We start from the raw sequence: 21,137 nt of genomic DNA on the forward strand, positions 1-21,137 counted from the left end.
CGGACATTTCCACAGTGGCTGGGAGGGCCGAGAGCTCTTTCCGCTCTTTGTTAAAAATTTTTTTTTTTATTTTTTCCTTCCTTCTTCCAACTTTCCAGTTAAAGAATATTGCTGGGGCATTTCTGAAGTAATTCAGGTTGAGCTTCAGAGGAAAGAACAGGAGACAGGTGTAAGTGGGGAGGAAGAAGCCCAGGATGCTGGTGAAGCTTTTGCTGGTCTGTAGCACAGTAGGACTGGCAAAGCTGGTGGAACACGCAGACCATCATGGAGATCGTGATGGTTCCGTGCACAGCTTAAAGCCACGAGTGCATGAGAGCTCGGCACACCCCCAGAGAACTCCTCTGCCACACCAAGAAGGTTACTGGGAGGCAGAAGGGCTCAGAGAGGATACTCAAGATTACCCTTCAAGCGTGATCTCCTCACATCAGGAAGAGAGAGGGGATTTGGAAGCTGCGAGCCCACAGCCCCGAAATGGGTAAGTACCCAGTATGTCTGTCCTACACATAACAAGAGTGCATTCCTCTCTGATACTTTTATCATCTGTTGGTACAGGACTGTTTTCATCAGAAGCTTCTAATTAAAATACATTAGATTTTGGAGGCCAATCTATATCCAAACAAGAGTGGTTTAAATGCTTTAACTCCAGAAACAGAAAGCTGAATTGCCTATGGAGGATAAAACCACAGATGGGACCAGCCCTTTGCTTAATCTGGGGTTAGGGGTATGCACACACCCAGCAGAGGTGAATCTTCCCAGTTCTGCCAGAAACCGAAACACTACCTCTGGCAGAGCAGAACTAGAGGAAGTTAATTTACTGACTGTTTCTTATCATGAACCGATGCTGATTATTTCTGCTGAGCATGGCAAAATTTGCCCATTAGCAGAATGTGCCTGCCTGCAGACTTGGGCCTTGGAAATGGAGAAAGAAAGGTAGTGGCAGGATGTTAGCAAAATAAAAATAGTGAGGAGTAAATATAATGAAGTAAGGAATAATGAATAAGTATGAAAATTACTACAAATTTCACACCCCCACCCCCTTCCAAAGGTTTCCATGCCAGCAAAAATGAGTTTCATTGTAATCTGTAGCAGAAGAGTAGCCATTCTGAGAGTAAAAGCCATGTACTTCACTAGAAATATTCCCAAACCCTATGATTTGTGTAAGTTTTACAGGGCATGTAAGTAGGTCTCTAAATGTTTAAAATAGATGAAAACCAAGCAGGACAGTGAATGAATTTTTTATAGCCTTGATGGATGGGTACAGCAGAGTCCTGTTCAGGAGAGCTGAAACAGCAGCACACTTAGTGCTGCTCACAGCTCAGTGCTTTAGGATGCCCTGGTATTTTTCCCTTTAAATGCTCTTGAGGAAAGGGAAAAAGTGAGATGGAAAAAGACCTTGCTCATGCCATGCTTCCTTTTCATGCAAACTGAAGTATGCAATCTTGTTTCTAATCTCACCTATATGTAAAATTAAGGCCTCCCTTCTGTATGTACCATGGTCAGTGTATGAAAACCTTGCTGTCTTTCACAATACACCTTCCCAAAAATCTGTACCTCCCCTTAATAGCCCTAAGGCACTTCCTAAAGCCTGCAAGGCTTCCTGATGGGTAGTGTTTGATAATGATGTGCTCTGTTAATTAACCAACTCCTGGTTAATGCAGTTCAGCCATGGTCAAAAGAAGGAAACAAGGCCCAAGGGGCACTCTGGGCTTCCAAATTACTCTGCAAGGTGATAATCATCTGACTGTGGTTGAAATGCTGAAAACATTCTGAAAACTCCCAGTAGTATGAAAATTCAGTGCTGTAAAAAGGCCAGCATTACAGGTCAGCAAGATGCTGTAATATATGTCCTAATCAGGATTTCTTCCTTGGCTCTGTAGCTCTGTTCAGCACCAGCTTGTCTAATTCAGCTCAATACCAGCTATGACTCATCCTAATTTCCTCCCAAGGAGAGAAATACTTCCTTCTTTTATGGAGATAGTTGGATAATGAGTCAAATCATAACATTCTCCCCAATTATAAAGCTATGTGGATGACTACAGACAATCCAAATCTAGCCTGGCAGTAGCCTTGAGGTATTTGCTGTTTTGTAGAGCTGTCATACTTAGAGCACACGCAAGGCCAGGCAGCTGCTAGGTCTGAGGAAAGAAATTGGAGACTTTGAGCAGAATAATATCTAAAAGTAAAGGGAGAGAGGGTGAATAAGAAGGGACAACACAATTCTTCTCGTAACCACACTCCAAATTCTAAAATGGTTGAAACAACACACCTTCAGAGCATGAAGTCCTCTCAGCCTGTCAGCTGCTGTGGCTGCAGTACCCTGCTAGGCACAGGCAAGGTGTTGTCATGAATCTGGTATTTCCTCCCTACAAGTGTGACACATTCCCTGGAAAAAAACCATCAAGAAACGGGCTTTATATCTCTCTGGAGGAGAACAAGAAGAAAATCATCAGGAGTTAAATAGGAATTGAGAGATAAAGGGAAAAAAAGACATGCCATAAAAAGGTGTGACAGACATGCAAAAAAAAAGTCCAGGATGGTGGAGAATAGTTTTCTACCAAAATGATGTCTTACATCTAGTTTGCTTTTGAAATTAGATAATACTTTTTTGCAGAACTAGGAAACAAACAAAGTCTATGGTAACTTGGTCTTTGTGACAATGTTTTGACTCTCATTATTTGAAAAAAATCAAAGCAATATGTGTTTTGCTCAACCACTTCTTATTTTCCCTTTGTATTAGGAATAGTGGTAGTTACAAAATTTTCTTATATTTTAAAAAAATGTAGAGCATCATTCTTCATATTGCAGTTATTTGAATAATTGAGACCATCATGACTTAAGTACTGCAAGGTATTAATCAGAATCCTCTGGTTTCTGTTTCAACATGTGAGATGAAATGACTCATTAGATCCCAGTCAAATACTTGGATATGTTATTTTGCTAATTCCTCTAAGAACAATAAGATTTTTCATGTAAGAGCTTTAAAATATAAATCAGTAAGAAGTATCTCAGCTGTTGCTTGTATCTGAACAAATAGAAGAAGCTCTGCATGTTCAACTGGACAAGTGTCTGTATGTGTACAAAATCAAAACTATCAAAAGAAGCCAACTTTCCAAAGGAAATCAACTTTTATATTGCTTTTCTCCCCAGCAGCTGTGTGGTTTGACTTCAGCTATTTTATTCTACTGCTGAGGTAAATGGATCCACCTGTACCCAAAACTTTCAGCAGAATTAAAAAGGGAAATTAAGAGACCTGTACATCAGGAACAGCCAGGCTCACAACTCAGATTTCATGCACTTAGTGCTGTACTTCATTAAAGAAACCAAGACAAATGAAGCACGTGAAAGGCACATGCAGCTCCAAGAGCAAAGCCCAAAGCTGCCTGTACCCTCAGTTAGCCTGACCTGTCTGTCAAGTAACACTGTAAACCAGATCCCTTTAGCATTCCAGGCTAAAAATAATCTTAGGAAAAAGCAGAGGTTATTTTTAACCTTCCCCCTCAGTAACAACACTGACAGAGCCAGTTCCCAGGTGGATGGCTCATCCTGTAAGGGAGAAATGGACGGTGGTGCTGGAATGGGAAGAAGCACAGCAACTACAGCTGGCTTACCCATCTGCCCAAAGTCTCACAGAACTTCTGTTTCCAGAAGTGTAATCATTGCCAAGTGGCCCCTGTTCTGGTTTTGCCCTGCAGCTGGGCAGGTTGATTTTTCCTTCTTTTTTTTTAATCCACAAACACACAGTGTCATCTCCTGGGATTTTTTTTACAACATACCCACAAAAAAAGGAAAAATAAAATTAAAAAGTCTCCAAACTCTACCACCTGACCTATTAAATAGGAAAGGCAGAAATCTTCAGCTTAAGTAAATTCTTAATTTCACTAATATATTGTGAGTTTTTGACACAAAATTCTGTGAAGTCACCCTTGATTAGAGGAAGGTTTCCTGATGTCAGCCAGGTGTGTTGCTATCTCTCTCACCTCCTCCTCTCATTCCACATCAAGGGGCCACAAAGAATCAGGCCTGTTCTTGTGACTACCCAGTGTGTCAAAACATGTAACTATCCTCCCAAGTGTACACAAGCAGAGAAAACCCAAATCATTTATTCTAAGGAAAGTCAGTGTTCAATCTTAATAGCTTATTATTTTTTGTTCACTTTTACAGGAAAAATCCATTAATATAATTAAGACCAGTTCCACACTGACTCATCTATTTCTTCAAAACAAGGCAGGAACTTTTGTAGGAAGCTTATGGGATACCGAAATTTCCCACCAAAGGGGCACAGAACATACACTTAAAATAAAACAGTTTGGATGAAGTGCAGCTAAAAGTGATCTTTAGCCCCTGACATCCTGAAAGCAGTGGAACAGCCATTGAGTGCTCAACAATAGCTTTGGCAGTGCCAAATGCATCAACAGAAGCAAAGCTTCTATCAAAGTGAGGCACTTGGCTCCTTTCAGGACTTCAGGAAATTCTCCAATATTTGGCTGTCATTGAATGGCTCAGCTGCAGGTGGAATAGCTCCCCATTAGCCTGCTTGATGCAAATGACACTGCTCCATTCCACACAGTGCAGGAGTTACTGAACCCTCTGTGCCCACGGGATTGATTTGTTTCACAGCTCATTACTGCAAGCTGCAGCAATTAATTTCTTCAGCAGATAGCAAGGGAGCTCCTGTTTCAGCATCATAACCACAGAATCACTGTCAGTGCTATCACCACCTGGGCCCAACACCTTCCTGCTTGTGCAGTGATCAGTGGGCAGCCCTGAACAAACCTCCCCTCATGCCCCAAACACAGTCAGCACACTGCCCACACCCTGAGCACGTGCCAATGGGAAGCTTGGCTTCCCAAGCAGTTCTGACTCCCTGGCATCAGCACAGGTGTGCCAAAGGGTGGCTGCAATTCCTGCTTCCAGATGAGGTCTGACAAAGGAGTGATCAGGCTGTACTAGGGGTGAACTTAAGTGTGCAGGAATCAAAGGATAAAATCCAAGTGTAAGCTGCCCTCTCAATGGGCTGCAAAGTCTCCACTGAGGGGGGATAATAGAAATGAGGTAATGGCTGTGGATGTTCTTGAAGAGGAAAATTCTCTTGCATTTACTTCTCTGGAATTGTTTGTACAATTGGATTTGGCTCAAAATCAGCTCCCAGTCAAGCCTGCTGTTCCTAGAACTCTTGCTCCCAGTTCAGGACTGCATTTGCTCTGAAAGTCTTCAGTGCACTATGGTTTTAGGATGTCCTGCAGGACAGGACTACCCCAACTGATAACAGTCTGTTGGAATACACACTGCATTCAACCTGGGTCACTCAGGACTCTGGAAGATTTCCAGCAGTGCATGGAAACCACATGTTTGAAATTACCATTGCCACTCTTTTCAGTCCAGTTTAAGATGAACTGCAAGTCAATCTGCTCTCACCCCAGTGAAAACCAGGGTGTTTCACAGGATGAGACATGGGGAGATCCCAGACCCTGCATGAGGGGAGTTCTATTGCCTTTGGGAGTTTTCCTGAGGGAAAGGAGAAATATGAGAGTTTCTGCTGTTTGATTCTAATACAGGGCTGCTGGCTGCCTGGGAAGAGCTTCAGAATTCACTGACAGACCACCAGGCATCACTTGTCTGCTAATTAAAAACCCAGTGGCACACCATGCTGCTTTGGGAGCCAGCGCCTTCCCCAACAGCTGAACACTTTCTGTAGTCCATAAAATAGAAAAAGATACATCTGTCTCAATACTGACATGCACAGTCTCAGTTTAGATTAATTTAAATGTGGTACTTTATTTCCTTTTCATTGAGGCTGCTTTTTCTTGTCAGTGAGAAATTTGCACTGAGGGAAAAACCAACTACAGCTAAAGCCTTATTCTTCAACTAGTTTAAATCAGAACTCAGTGGAAAATCACTTGTTTAAACTGAAATAACAGTCTTCTACTACCTTCCTACAGCACACTAAGCAGGAATTACTGTATCTGGTGCCTTTTTGCTGTATAGGAAAATGTTATGGTCTTGAAAAGTTTTGCACACCGTGAGTAGTAGGTGCAGGCATGGCTAGGCAGCAGTTTTCAAAGTAATTCTAGACACTGGCTTCCTTGAGAATAGAAACCTGAGGAAACCGATGGTGAAGGACAACTCAGTTGGACCAGTACAGCCAAAGGAATAACAAAACTTATGAAAAACATCCCAACATCCTGAATTCCTGAAGCTTTTGTTCAGGCAAAAATTCCACTGACCTAGGAAACATCTAAAATTATGCACTGCAGTGCCAATCAAGAGAACATGTAGCAAAGAGAACTAAAGTGTGTCAGTCCCTCACTGAGCTGGGGAGATTACTCACACTCACTGACACACTGCAATTGTCTGTATGAAGGAAAGACACTACCCCATATTCCTCTGAGCAGAGTCAATTACTGCAGAGCAGCCATCTAACCTTTTCTCCTGGTTCTGTGGGTCTTATTTTGTTTCCTATGATAAGGTGGCTCAGCCAAATCCTAGAATCAGAGAAAGAACTGCCTCCATTTTGCTATGTTTCAACAGATCCCATGTAAGAAAAAAAATCATTCTCGTATCAGTTTCTAAACACCTGAAAGATTCAAATAAAAAGAGCCTGAGCTAACCTACATTTGCTGAATCTTATTTAAATACAGAATGCTTTGTCATCAGATATATTTAACCTCAGACATAAGAATACAGTTGCCTCAGAATTAGGCAGAAGTGAATAGATGCATGTGAAGACTCTATTTAATAAGATTAATTCATAATTAGAATGAAGTCTAGGGGAAAAAAAAAAACAAACCACCCAACAAACAACGCCACAGGCTAGCAAAGAAAACTATTAAACCACTTTTTCCTGTTTTGAAAAAACCAGGGATTAATTTCTTTGCAATGTGAACCAGGAAAAGCCCTTGAACAAATGAAACATTTGCAGCCCTGAATTTGCTAGGGTTCCCTCAAGAGCTGCTCTAACTTTCAGCATTATGATAAATGTTACTGTTCACCAAATTACAGGGAAGGCTTTTCTGCTCTCCTCACATGAGCAGCTTCTCTCTGTCCCTCTCTCTTCCTGGCAGCAGAAATTTGCACCAAAGAAAACTGCATTAAAGAGAATAAAAGCAGAGGGTATTAAGTTGGTTACATATTCAGTGAATGAAGTGACATAGTTACAAACAGGAGAATAAATGCAGCAGCAGAACACAAAGCTGCTGTGTTCCAGAAACCAGCTCAAGAAAGAAAGTGCTATTTGTGAAGGAGCAGCTCTTTGAAATTTCACAGCTTGATTCAGAGCCTTTGGTGCCAGAGAAGTCCTGCATGCCTCACTGAACTTTAGATCAAGCCCTTCTCAGTCTTTTACATTGCTGCACTTAACATTAAAGAATGACGTGGTTTCCCTCAAGGTTAATCCTGTTAAGGAGTATTTTTAGTTACAGATAGCAAAGTTTCCCTAAAGGAAGCATTTGACAAGTTTTGCAAAAAAATACTGTAATAGAAGTTTCATCTTTGGGCACGTGCATCTATTTGGCAGCTTATTACAGGCCTTATCTACTTACTTGAGGAAAGAATAAACTCTGATAAGTTTTATGGAACTCAAAACCTCTGAAAGTTTTTGTGATTAAAACCACACCATGGCATTACATAGCCCTTCAGCTCCACAAATAAACCTTTAAGATCAAGTGAGAGAGAACCAGTGAATATATAGTAAAGAAAACTGGACATAAAGAACTGTGGCAAGCATTAAAGGATGTTTTGACTGAGAGTCCATCATATTCCCCTCTTTTTCCCCCCTCATCTTATTCATTCTGCAGAACACTAGTGCAAAGCAGGCATCAAGGAGGGATCAACCACTGATCCAATTTCTGATACAACATAACAGCTTTCTACAATTGGGAAGGTCACCAAGTACCTCCAACACTTTAACAAGTTTTGAAAAGGAATCCTTGTGTTTTCTGTTCTGTTTGTGCAAATCCACCTGTGAAATAAAGCAAAAGCACTCACAGTCCCACAGTGCCTCATTCTTGCTCACACAGGTTGATGCATGTGCACATTTGGCTTTGCTCTATGTGGCTGACATGACTCCAAGGACTTCTTAGGAAGGACTTGCATATGGTGGGAAAAAACCCCAAAACCAGCCCAGATGATGATTCACTGGGTGTGGATTGTTTTCATTAGGAAAGAACAAAACCCTGAAGCTAAAGAATCCTGTTTTAAAAGGAGGTTTCCACACTGAATGCAGACTCCTGCCTGGATCTGGCAGGCATCCTGCTGGCAGGGGCAGGAATCCTGCACCTAGCAACGATACCAGAGAGCTCCAGCACCAGTGCCTGGGCACTTCACTTCCCCAGGAAAAAGTAGAGAGGATTTGAGGGGAGAAAGCCTCTTCCAGCTATGCCTTGCCAAGTGCATGAGAGAGGGCAGCCCAAAACCAAGCACAAACCCTGTTGTAGAGTTATTTAACTCACACCAAATACCAGAAAAGTGCCACAGCTGTTGAAGCCTGGAAACAGTAAACCTGGTAAACTTAGGCATAGCTTGGAGGCAGATGTCATCAGAGCACATGTACTGGTCTGCTGGATTTTACTGAGTGGTTTTATACTCTGACACAAGCAGTGTTTGACTCTGGAAGAGTAATAGTTCAATAAAAATTTGAGGATTTGTCTTCCAGTTCAGTCCCATAAGAACCAAGACATCCATTGATCATAGGTCCAAAATTTCCCCCACTCACTTGTAAAGGCCTCAAAGCCACAACTCAAGCAAGTTGTTTTGGCTGGGAATCACAACAAAGGCAGCAGCCTCCTTTCCTGTTCTGCTTTCCCAGCCCTGCAGCCTTTGCCAGATTCCTGCCCTTGCTTCTAACAGATGAAGAGTTTTGCTTGCATGAGTGCTTGCTGAAATCTTAATCACATTTTCCTTAAGAAACAGGGGAACAAAACAGGCTATGGCCCAGCAAGCCTGGTGAACTGTTCCCAGCTAGCCCAGGCTGTCTGCCCTTCCATCCTGATGCTTTCAGCTTCCTTCCCTTCTCCTGGCTGCTACAGTGCCAGCTTCTGCTTTCGTGCAGGACTCGGTTCCCCATTGTTACACCAACTCCCTGAGAGAGGCAAACCTTTTCCATATATGCTGATAGTTGGAGATTTGGTTCCTGTATTCCCATTTAAAAATACACTGCCTAAAGTTCAGCTGTTTCCATTATAGTTATTACTCGTCACTTCCTGCCCCTTCTGGTCTTGGATTTAGCCATCAAACTTCAGCCAACATTCCACTGCCAAGTTTTGACTTTAAACGAAGAGGCTCACCTACACTCTGGGCCTATGTAATTCTGACTTGGAAAATTAATCAGACTATTAAAACTCACTTGTCCTTGCTGGAAACATAAAACTAAAACAACTCTTTTACCCCCAAAATTATTTTCCTGCAGGTGATGGGAGAAATTATTTTGAAGCTAGCCTACTTCATAAAATCCAATCACTTACTATATTATGTTGAAGAAGTAACACTTATGAAGATATTATTAATGGAGTTAATGTTGGATTAAGTTTTCAGAAGCAGTCTGCCTCAACCTGATGAATCAGTCATATGGCATCTGAAATGGCAACATGCCTAGAAAGGCCATTTGACATTTAAAGTGACATTAACCCACAGGTTATCATGGGCTGGAAATTTCTCCTGCAAAATGAAAGGACTGGAAATGGAACTAATGCATCAAAGTTCAGACAATCAGCCCTTTTGTAACAAATGCAGATAAACATCTCAAATGAAAACAAACGAACTGGGAGTGGAGGGAGAAGGTAGGAAGCATTTTCCACTTTCCTCATCATACAGCTGGGAAAAATACAAATGTAAAAATAAAGGCCTTTCTGCATTTCACTTTTTCTTGGCACTGTTACAGCCAGAGACTTAGAGACCTACTTCAAACTCTTTTCCCACGTTTTTGCTCCTCTAGGAACTGGTGTTCCTTCACGCAGTCCCGCCTGGTCACATACATAGAAGCCTGCATGAAGGAGAAGTACATTGTCAACTCCCAACAGCCCTGCCCCAACGGAGCCCCAGACTGCCAGAAGATCATGTGAGTGTCCTAAATAAAACCAGTGAAGAAAGCAGTATTTTCTCTGAAGTATCTAAAAGATGTTTTCAACAGTACTGAAGCCTCATCATTATTTCTAGGGGAGTTTAAAACAAATTTCTATCTTCCTTGGTAACTGTTTTGGAATAATGTGTTTAATAATAAAATGCTCTCCACACCTTATCAGAATACTACAGCATTCAGGATCAGTCCAAACTTGATTGCAAAGGACTCCGTTACAATAAATCTAATGCCCAGACCCTTCCTCTCCAGGTACAGGACAGCCCTGAAGCCAGTCTACCAAGTGAAACAGAAGACTTTGAAGTCTTTGCAGTGGAAATGCTGCCCTGGATTTATTGGCAAGGACTGTGAACAGCGTGGTAAGCAAAGCTGGAGAACAAGTATAGGAATGAATGACTAAATGCTAGGCACAATGGCAAGAAATAAATCTGCCTGATTTTTCTCCTTATTTTTTAGAATTGATGCCTTATTTTTTTTCATCTGCTATGTCCCAAATCACAGATACTTTGAGCCAAGAGCATCATAATTAGTTGCAATTAATAGTTAAATAGCATTAGCTACTTATTCTTCTCTTAATAACACCTTTGTATGGAGAAAGGTATTAATTTGCTGGAAAGCCTGTCAGATGTCCATCTTAGACAAGTCCATCTAGGAATGTCTAATTCCAGGTAGAAACTGGTGACATCAGAAAGCAACACTAGTGTGTGAAATGCCCTTGGTCAGTTCAGAGGATGAAATCATCTGGCTTGGAAATCACAAGGTGTCCAAGTTCAGAGGAGAGGGAAGCCTTCACAGTCTGCATTGCTCCTCCTCTCTGCTTACCCTGGCTGCAAAGGCACTGGCTCCTCCACAGGGAGCAGCTCTACAGCACAGGCAGGAGCAGAGCCCAGACTGTAACCTCCAGGAAAGCTCCAGGAACACCCTTTGAATGAACTACTGGAACCCATTGCACTGCTGAATAAAGCACTGGGGGCAGCAGGTTGAGGGAGGGGATTTTGGCCCTCTACTCTGTCCTCCTGAGACTCCACCAGGAGTCCTGCATCCAGCTCTGGGGTCCCCACCTTAAGGACATGGACCTGTTGGAGTGAGTGCAGGAGCACCTCTGCTATGGACACAGGCTGAGAGAGCTGGGGCTGCTCAGCCTGGGGGAAAAGGTTCCAACGAGACCTCAGAGCACCCTCCAGTACCTAATGGGGCTACAAGAGAGATGGAGAGGGACTTTTCACAAGGGCACGTAGTGGTAAGACCAGGGTAAATGGCTTCAAACTGAAATAGGGCAGGTTTAGTTGATGTATTAGGAAGAAATACTTTGCTGTGAGGGTGGTCAGGCACTGGAACAGGTCTCCCAGAGAAGCTGTGGGTGCCCCAGCTTTGCAAGTGCTCAAAGCCAGGTTGGATGGGTCTCTGAGCAGCCTGGTCTAGTGGGAGGTTCCCTGCCATGGTGAGGGGGTGGGAACTAGATGGTTTTTAAGGCCCCTTCCAACCCAAACCATTCTGTGATTCTATGATCTGTGCAGCTGCTAATAAAGAGAGAGGGGAGACAGTGTGGTTTAAAAACTGAATGGTGGTTTAAAAATGGCATTGGCAAGATTTAGCGAATAATACTCAAAAAGCAGAATTTAAACAGATTTAAGAAAAAAATAGATTTAAGAATTTAAATAGAAGTAAGGGAATTTAAATGAATAAAAGGCAATTCCCTCTAGCAATTAAGTCCACCATAACAATAAAGGCAAACATATGTCTGAAAATTTTTCCACAATCTACATTAACTCACCTACAGACTCCACAGATAAAAATCTCTGGAGGTTTAGCTTTTCTTCACAGATAGGTTTCATTTGTGGTTTGATCTCTTGGTGAACTTCACACATAATGTTTGAAAGATATTACCAAATGCAGTGCTACTATTTTAGCCTCTCTATTGTTACACTCATTGACCAAAACCAGCTCCTCCATCAATATCTTCTCATTTGTACAGCATCATTCACTGCTGCTGGACCAGAATGTTCAGGTAACTGTGGAACAAGGAAGAGGAATTTGCACATCTTTAGATGGGGCCCCCAGAAAAGAAAAAAAACCCAACTTATTTGCAATAGACTAATTTCTTATGAGCAAAGCTTGGCATGAGTTAAAAATCCCTACACTATACTGCATAGCACTGCCATGTATGCAATGTTGTTTGCCAGTGCAAGGAAAGTAAGTTTTCCAGAGAAGGTGTTCTTTCCCTCGGAAGCCTGTCTCCACACCATTTACATAACACATGAAATTCCTGTGTGGTCTTGCTAAACTGCAGTAGTTTCTGCATCTAAAACACTTTCACAGCTGTATCATATCTCAATTGCAGATCCTAATTTTATCCTGGTGCCAGGAACTGAAACTGAAGGACGAGAAGAAGAGTTCTCAAACCACAGTATGTGCTTGAAGTTATTTTGTTTGTCATCCTTTTACATCTCAGTCACTGATCAGGAGAAAAAAAGAGAAAAAAAGATTTGAAGCTGTAATTTTAAAGTGATAAGCTATGGACAAACACTCTAGTGAAAGCATTCTCTGGAAAAGCTTTGAAACAATACATTTACTGACATAAATGAGGGCTTTTGCTACAACACTCTGTGAATGTTCACAACAAAACATTCCAAAGTTTCAAAGCTGTCTGGTGAACAGTGGATGCCAGCTGGTGCAGAGCCTTACCCCTTTCAGTGGCACGGATGTTAACCCCTTGCTCTGCAGTGGGTTCACAGGACAGCACACCATGCTCACAAAAATCTACCAGAAAAACAATCCACTGAAAATACTATTTTAGAACGACCCACAGTAGCTCAGAGACTACAAATCTACAGTACCTTGCAATTGTATCTCAGGCACTCCACCCTACCAGTGTAAGTAGCACCAAGGACCCTCCCTTACCACCTGGGAAGTGGTCTGGCCTGCAGTGTTATTAAGTGCCTTTCAGCAATTAGCTTCAGGGAAATATTGCACACTTTGAAATCTACAGCTGAAATTCACAAGTATTTATTTAGAAAAACATCACTTAAAAGGCCCCTCCATGAGTCAGCTCTGACACACACTGTGCTCCTGAATCCTCAGTGGAATGTCTCAATTGCTCTTTCATCCCTTCCTTTTATTCTAGGCTGTTAAACCTTGCCATCCTTTCAGTCAACAGCTTGAAAAGAGTTAGTATTCCAAAACATTTTTATGGCATGGGGAGATTTCTAATTAAGAGCATTTTATTGCCATCATGGCTGTTGTAGCTGAAGTTCTCTGCAAATATTTGAATATATTAGGTTTCCAACACTGCTGGAAAAAATCCTTGCAGATAAACTGCAATTTAAAATGCCAGAAATCAACAGACCCCCTAAATGTCAGTGCAAAATTTTCAGAATGAAAACCAGACAGGTGTTCTCAGAGGCCTTGCATGAATACCTGTCACCTGGTCGCTGCACCCTGTTGCATGACTTTGTTTTTCTAATCTTGTGACTAGTGTCAACATCAGTGGATTCAAGAGAAATGTTCGAAGTCATTCAAAATCATGAGGCTTTACTGGATGATCTTCAAAGTGATATTCATCAAGCAGCCAGCACCTTAGGTGACTTACAGAGACTATTTGAGAACAACGGTACAAGCATGGTGTTAGAAGTGAACGAGAGCAATTCAGGTGAGAGGTCTGATGCAGAACTATCAGCCCATGACAGGCCCTACGAAACCACATAAATCAGAAAGAAAATGTGAAAGCAAAAATACCCTCATATTCCTTGGTCTGCTGGTTGCTTCTACAGAGAGAAAAAATGGGTGCAATCCCAATGCAAATGAATGAACCAAAGAGTAACTTCAAAATGGGAAATGAGAGGAAAGGCATTGTTCAGAATATGCCTTAATCACAGAATAAAGAGGGTGCTTGTATTTAAAATTCGTTAACCTTACTTTTCTGCTTCTATGGCTTCTTCTCTTCTCTGGGGATCTATTCTTTTTCCATACTCATGATGTATACTCTGATGTGTGGAATGGCACACTGGTGTTTCATGAAAAAATGAAACATTTCACCCATCTCTGGAACATTGTTTCTTCCATGTACAGGAGAAGGAAAAAAAGAGCTGCTGAATTCAACCTACCATAGTGAGCCACTGGCTTGCAGAAACATTTTCTAATGATACAGACTATACAGTACTCAGTGAACTTCAAGGCACTCTAAAGTTAGAAACTGAGCCTTAGTATAATTCTCATACAGTCCAGATACCTCACAGATTTTTCAAGTTATTTACTCCTGACCCAGAATATTCAGCTGTTAAGATGCTGTATAACCTTGTGGAGTTGAAAGCATGAGAAAAAGAACATTATGACACAGTCAAAAAAGAAAGAGCCCACTAACTAAGAACTGTTGAGAAAATGGAGAGTTATGGACATTGGAAAAACCATCTGTCCACAGGGTTTCACAAAGCATAATTTTTAAGACATAAATGGGGAAATCAATACATATATAAGTTATTTTCTGCACACTCTTAGACACCGTGTGCTTCATAGTAACCTTTATCTAACAACAGGATATTTTTGCAATTGTTGAAATTTATCATGAGGTCAGATTCTGGGGAGCAAGACAGCAACTACTATAGAAAAATGAACACTTGAGTTTACCTGTCTAGATTGTATTCCAAAAGCAGAATTTAATTTTTTTTTCCAACTGTATTAACAGATCACCAGGAAAGGCTTCTGCAGCAAGCTTTGTTTCCTCATGTGGAGAATTTTCTAAGGAAACATTTTAACCCAATGTGGGCAAGCTTCAACAAAAGTTTACAGAACCTCTCGAACATAGTAAGAAATCTGTCCCATGATGTGGAAGCCAACAAGAAAAGCATAGAAAGATTCCAAGAAAGCACTGTGCCCAAGAAGGAATTCCAGGAGCTGGGAACTAAATTTGAATCAAAAGTCCAAGAAAACATAGTGAAAGTTGATGAGGCAAAAAGAGATATAGAGAACAAAGTGCACATGCAGCAGGCTGATATTCACCATAACCTCAACATGCTCAAGGCAGATACTGACACAAGACTCAAGAAGCTTCATAAGATACAGCAGTCCCATTTCTTAGCTTTGAACAACAGCATAGCAAACATGAAACAAGAGCAAATCCTTCTGGAAAATAAACTGGAAGCTTTGAAAAAAAATTTAACAGAACTCTCTTTACATCATGGTCCCAAAGATGAAAACAGCCAGTTAACCATCAAACATATGAATGAAATACTGTCAGGGCATGCCAAGCAGCTTAAAGAACTTTACATGGAGTCAGATGTGGCCTTTCAGAATATTGCAGTTTTAGAGAGGTGGTTTAAGGAGTTAAAGAAGAACATCTCAAAGTATAGGCCAGAAGATCTTACAATAACTTTAGCTGAGAAATCAGTTATTATGGAAGAAACCAATGCAGCAATGGAAAGGCAGATAGCAGAGCTCAACTACACTCTGTCAAACCTTCAGGAAAACTATTCAGATCTGCTGCGGTACATGGAGGAATGCAATTGCCAGAGAGTATCTGCTGACACTGATGTGCTGGAGGAAGATCCAAGGAATAGCACTTATTCCCTTGAAGATACCCAGCCAAAGGATATGAAGCACTTGGAGTCAGTTTTCAGAGATTTCTTCAAGAGTGAAATTGAAGAGCTCTCCTCAGCTATTCCATCCATCCATCTGTCTCTTAACCTCCGTCAAGAAGAGAACAGACAGCTTCAGTCACAGGTTATGGCTTTTTCAGAAGACATGGGCTTGCTGAAGAAGAAAGATGAAGAAATTCATCGACACATCAAGTATCTCAACAGCTCTTTTAGCTCTCTTTTGAAAGATGCAATGCGGCACGAAGAAGCACTGGAGGCTCTACTGAGACATGAATTTCTGGATGTCTTTTTTGAAGATGACTTTAGTAGCCTAATACCATCAGTATTTCAGCTGCAAGAATCTCTCAGACACTTTTCAGATAAACTGCAAGAACAAAATGTGACTTTAGAATCTCTGAAGAGGAGATTTCATCCCTTGGAGAGAGGTCACCAGAATCATCATGATGCTCACATGCCTCCTAAGCACCCTGAGGAGGAAACACAAACCTCTTCTACTCTACACGAAGTCAGCAGCCAAGGCAGCGTCAGAGAACATATGGAACCTAACTATGAGGCTGCCAAAGATGACTCCTTGGAGAGCTCAGCTTACAATGATATCATGACTCTGAAGAATGATATCAAACATCTGAGCCTGGCAGTCAAGAGGCATGAATCCAGAGGTGACATAAGTCTCTGCTGCAATCATACAATAGCAAATGCAATTGAGCCACTCAACGTTTCTGTAGAAAGTCTCTCTGCAGATTTAGCGACCATCAAGCAGAATCTGGAGGAACATCTGGTGACTTTCAAAAAGCTATTTGGAAGTAATGAAGAATTAGGTGCCTCAAATATAAGTCTGGATGTTACAAAGATTCAGTCAATGCTGCAGAAAAAAGGGAGAAGGCAACAGAAAGGTCAAGACAAGCAAAGAGACAAGAAAAGGTCTGAGAAGCACAGAGAAAATACACAAACAATAAGTGGAAGAAATACAGTGCAGACAGAATTTGTGGAAAAAGGTGTGTTATTTTCTTTTGCTTGCTCATGTACAGGTCCAGCTTCTTTCAAGGCCCTGATGCAAGTTCCACACACAGCATATTAGTATTAGTTATAGGAACTCTGAGGGATCTTGTGGGATGCTGGAGGGAGAAATTCTGACATTACTTACATCCTCCCCCTCCACCAGTTTAAATAGAAAAAAAAAAAGCAGTTTGAGTGAGAACCAAGCTGATATTCTGCTGTATTTTGGTTAAGGCCAATGAAATTACACCCGCTATAGCTGCTAGGAAATTGGTCTTGAACTAATTCAACTTCAGGTGTTTAGAAGACAAATTTTGTTTGCAGATGCTCATGTTAATGCGGTAGCAGTCTTCTCTTTGGAAGCTGATGCGGAATGCTTCTTTTTCCCTGTTACTTTGTTACTTGGCTCTGGAAGGAGTGTACTCAAAGCACCAAATCCTTCTCAAGACAGACAGATGCATTAAATGAGCTGCTATAATTTGCACAAGGGGAACAGGCAGGACTGATGAGAGAGCACATACTCCCTCTCTTACAACCAAGCTTCAGAGACAAGTTTTCAGCTTATACTTCACTGGGACTGGCCAGTTCCCTTTCCCTGTAAGCATGTGACCATAAGCACCTGGTAATTACAACCACCACAGCTTCAACATTGGCTTTTATGATTGCAGCCCTCGCTATGGACAAATAACAGAGCAAAAATCAGCCCCTTTAGGCAGCTGTGCTGCAAAGCTGTAGTTAAGACTGAATAAGCAGAGAACATATTCTTAACTGATTTATTTTTGGGACAGTAAAAGAGTGATATTTTTTTCCCCCTGTGTGGTCCCAGTGTTATACTTTTCCAAGAGTTCCAGGGAATCATTTGATCTACTCCAGTGTAGATCTACATAACCGTTTCCAGTGTCTAGCTTTGCAAAGAAGCATACAAAAATCAGGCCTGATAGGGATTCACCTTATCTCCCATCCTGATGATCTTGGGGAGAGGAGAGCACTCACTCACTGCTTAAATCCCGTTCCTCTTTCTTTTTCAGACTCATTGGTGGCATTCCACGTGGGATTCTCAGAAAGAAAGGATAAAGAAAAAACTGTGAGGTTTAATGAAACGTACCTCAATTATGGAAACAGCTATTTCTCTGAACATGGCCACTTTAAAGCACCACACAAAGGTGTCTACCTGTTGTTCATCTCTGTGGAGTTCAGCTCAGGACCAGCACTGGGACAACTCTCCTTCAGCCGTGGGTACAAAAGAACTCTCTCAAGCAGTCAGAGGAAAACCCCACATGGAAACACCATGACTACTTTTGCTATAGCAGAAATGGAGAAGGGGGAGACAGTGTGCTTTGAATTGCTGCACGGCTCTGTAGTGAAGCGAAGCCCACCTGGGACAACTATGGGTGGATTCCTAATATCTAAAACTTGAATAGTGACATTTATGTTTTATTAATCTCCTTCCATAGGTGCAATGGATGCATTCACTATTGCTTCATCTGTGATGTATTCAATGCTACTGCATGTGTTTAAACATAGCACTACCCTAGGTTTGTCTTCATGCTTCTTTTCTGGAAGTGTTTGGCTTTTGATTAGTTGCTTATGAGCAGCAATGGGATTTTCTTTCAAGTGAAAAGCCAGTGGTTTGGACTCCAGATGTATCAGCACACACATTCCCAAATCTTTCAAATGTGAGAACTGCACATAATTGTTTTGTGGGACTTTCTTCACTTTTAACACAAATTTCTCCCTTCCCTTGACAAAAGATTATCCTCCCATGACAGATACCCCCAATCAGTCACAAGGAAAAGATTTTAGGTATAACTGCACACTCTCATGTTATGTGGATGGTACCTTAAAACCCAGAAGCCAGGGCAATTTTACCTTCTAGTTCTCTGTGGACCAGAGACTATCTTGGAAACTTCTGCAACTCACTCCAGTGTTTCAGTCTATGCACAACAGGAACACCAGAAGAGATCCATCAAACCCAGTAGAATTCACTCTATTGCCAGTATTTGCAAGCAAGGATCTCCTAAATGGTCCAGTCTTTGTTTCTTGGCCTGTGATATATTTCAGCTACACTGCAAAAATTTAAAGCATTGTTAAGATCAATTACATTTACAATTAGACACTAGGAAAATGTCAACAATATTTTAGAAGTATTGGTGAAAATGCAGTTTATTTCTAAAGTTAATCCTGGAGATTATCATGAATTCAGCCCAGAGTTCAGTATTTAGTAAATATTTTAAAACCAAGCAAGCAAAACCAAAATCAAAAGGCAAGCTCATTGGTCTGTTATCACTGCTGAATATAAATTTGTAATTAGAGTAAATCAAAGAGCAGAACTTCTGAAATGTAGAGCGTTTTTTATTTCCAAAACTTTGAAGTGATCATGCCTGGTCACATCTTAAACTTTCTTTTCTGTCAAATAAAACTTCCCAAAGACTTTCACTCTAAAGAAGTTCAAGTATTGTGGTATTTTTACCTATTCTAATACCTTACATAGCAATATTAAAACAATTAAATTTGCCAAAATGAAATGCACTTTGGAATTTCCAGTATTTTTGATAAAGATATATTATTATGCAAATTGCACCCTTTTAAGGTAGCATTTTTTAACAAATCTATTCTGCTGTTAAGAATTTTCTTCCCACCTACCTGTATTCTAAGCAATACTAACCTCTCATTAATTGTTAAAAACCCCCAACACATCGGTACCAACACACAATGCACTTAAAGCAACAGCCTGACAAGCAGACAGTACCTATCTTCTGAAATAAAGCTACAAAGCAATTTCAGCTACTAATTTGCTGAGAAGACTGTTTTCTCTATCCTGAAAATCCAAGAAAACTAACAACAAGAAATGCTCCTTATCTCCTCCTGGCCAATGCTGGTTTCCATAGGAGATGCCCAGGCCAGGTGTTCCTGTTTTTCTAGCAGGGAGCCATGGCTCACACTGCTCTGCTGCAGGGAGAACAAAGTGCCTGAAAACTCAATGTCATTTTCTGTCCCACTTTTGCTCAAAATATCTGAGGGAAGAAAGAAGAATAAAACTGAAGGGGTGAAATGAAGAAAACCATCAAATTGTAAGGTTAGGTTCTTTCAGTACAAAGCTACCAACTTGGGGTGACCTGGCTGGGTTTTTACCAGTGTTCCTCCAATTCCTGACTTTTGTGGTGGCAGCATTCTGCAGAGCCAGGCCAAGTGTGCTGCCTAGGTCAGGGTGGTTCAAGAACACCTCCTCTTCAGTGCATACCAATTCTGCACCTACAGCCAAGTTCCACAAACAAGCACCACTGGGGAATATGTGTATGTTACATATGGGTATAGGATACACATGTATATTTCAGAACACTTTGTTTTTAAAGCTTTGACAGAAAGCTACAACTGGAATGAAAACCACTTGGAAATGGACACAGAAGGTAGCAGAGAGCATTGCAGTTCATCCAGTCAGGTTTTGTGTCCTTCCTTGTGCTTACCAGAGTACTTTTGTTGAAGAATATTCCAGATGAGTTCAGAGAACACTCACTCCAGAGTGAACAAAATGTTAATTTAAAGATGTTTTTGTATTCTGAAGATGTCTTCAAATATGTGCTTAAGTTAGTCACCTGCACATACAAAGAAGACACATTGCACTGGAAGACTTAATTTTTATGGGGAAAAAAATTAATGAAAGACAATGGGATAAATCACTCTGTGGGCTGCATAAGCCAAGAAGACCAACTTCCTTCTCAAGCAACAAGAGAACAATGATTAATCCACTGGGCTGTGGTTTTGTTTGTTCAAAGCAATAAACCAGCTTTTAAATAAGCCTCCATCTAAACCACTCCTGCATTTTTTTGGTGGGATGGTTGTTTGGGCTTTTTTGTTAGATCAACATAGCCACGCCACTATGACCTGTATTTTTAGGCAAATTAGAGAAACCAATTTAATGAAGATAATTTAAAATACAGCTATTGGTTAGCTCAGTGGATTTAGGAGAATTTCCAAACATGAAAAACAACCTGAAGCTGACCATGGGCTCTGGGAAGAGTTGTGTGTAAGAGCTTCAGTTTCCCTCACAGCACACTGACTACAGTAATGTGCCTGATGGCCAGGCAGCAATAGACACAGAAATGTGGGCTCACTCCAGCATAGATATATGTAATGTCAATCTGACACTCAGATTCAAAAATAAAAGCCCCCAACAGATTTTGGTACTTCCTAGAAACCTGCCAGAAAACATTGCCACTGCTTCAAGTTTCTATATTTCCAGATCAAACCACTAAGCTTTGTAATAAGGTAGAAAGCTGTGCATCTTAGTGCCTTCATGGAATTATTTTGTTACTGATCTGCTGCTTTATGAATGTCAGTACCCCACAGTACATTTTAAAATTAAAGTCTCCTAATGTTTTTTTTTCCTTTTCTATTATTAAGACAATCTCCTTACTGTACTCCAAATTCAAGTACTGACTGTATCAAAAATAAGCAATTTTGCTTTCTGTAGATCCAGCAAT

The 21,137-nt window shown here is 41.0% G+C and overlaps 1 protein-coding gene across 1 annotated transcript; it reads left to right on the top strand.

Annotated features, from left to right (window-relative positions):
* Positions 1–181: 181 nt before the first annotated feature.
* MMRN2 (multimerin 2) lies at positions 182–20,458 on the top strand. Its single transcript, XM_066555093.1, has 7 exons — positions 182–475; positions 9,929–10,051; positions 10,322–10,428; positions 12,411–12,476; positions 13,545–13,718; positions 14,751–16,655; positions 17,685–20,458. Exons 1-7 carry the CDS (start codon positions 195–197, stop codon positions 18,071–18,073), a joined length of 3,045 nt encoding a protein of 1,014 aa, XP_066411190.1. The 5' UTR covers positions 182–194; the 3' UTR covers positions 18,074–20,458.
* Positions 20,459–21,137: the final 679 nt, after the last annotated feature.

This window comes from Molothrus aeneus, chromosome 8, assembly GCF_037042795.1.
Source record: "Molothrus aeneus isolate 106 chromosome 8, BPBGC_Maene_1.0, whole genome shotgun sequence".
Lineage (NCBI taxonomy): Eukaryota > Metazoa > Chordata > Aves > Passeriformes > Icteridae > Molothrus > Molothrus aeneus.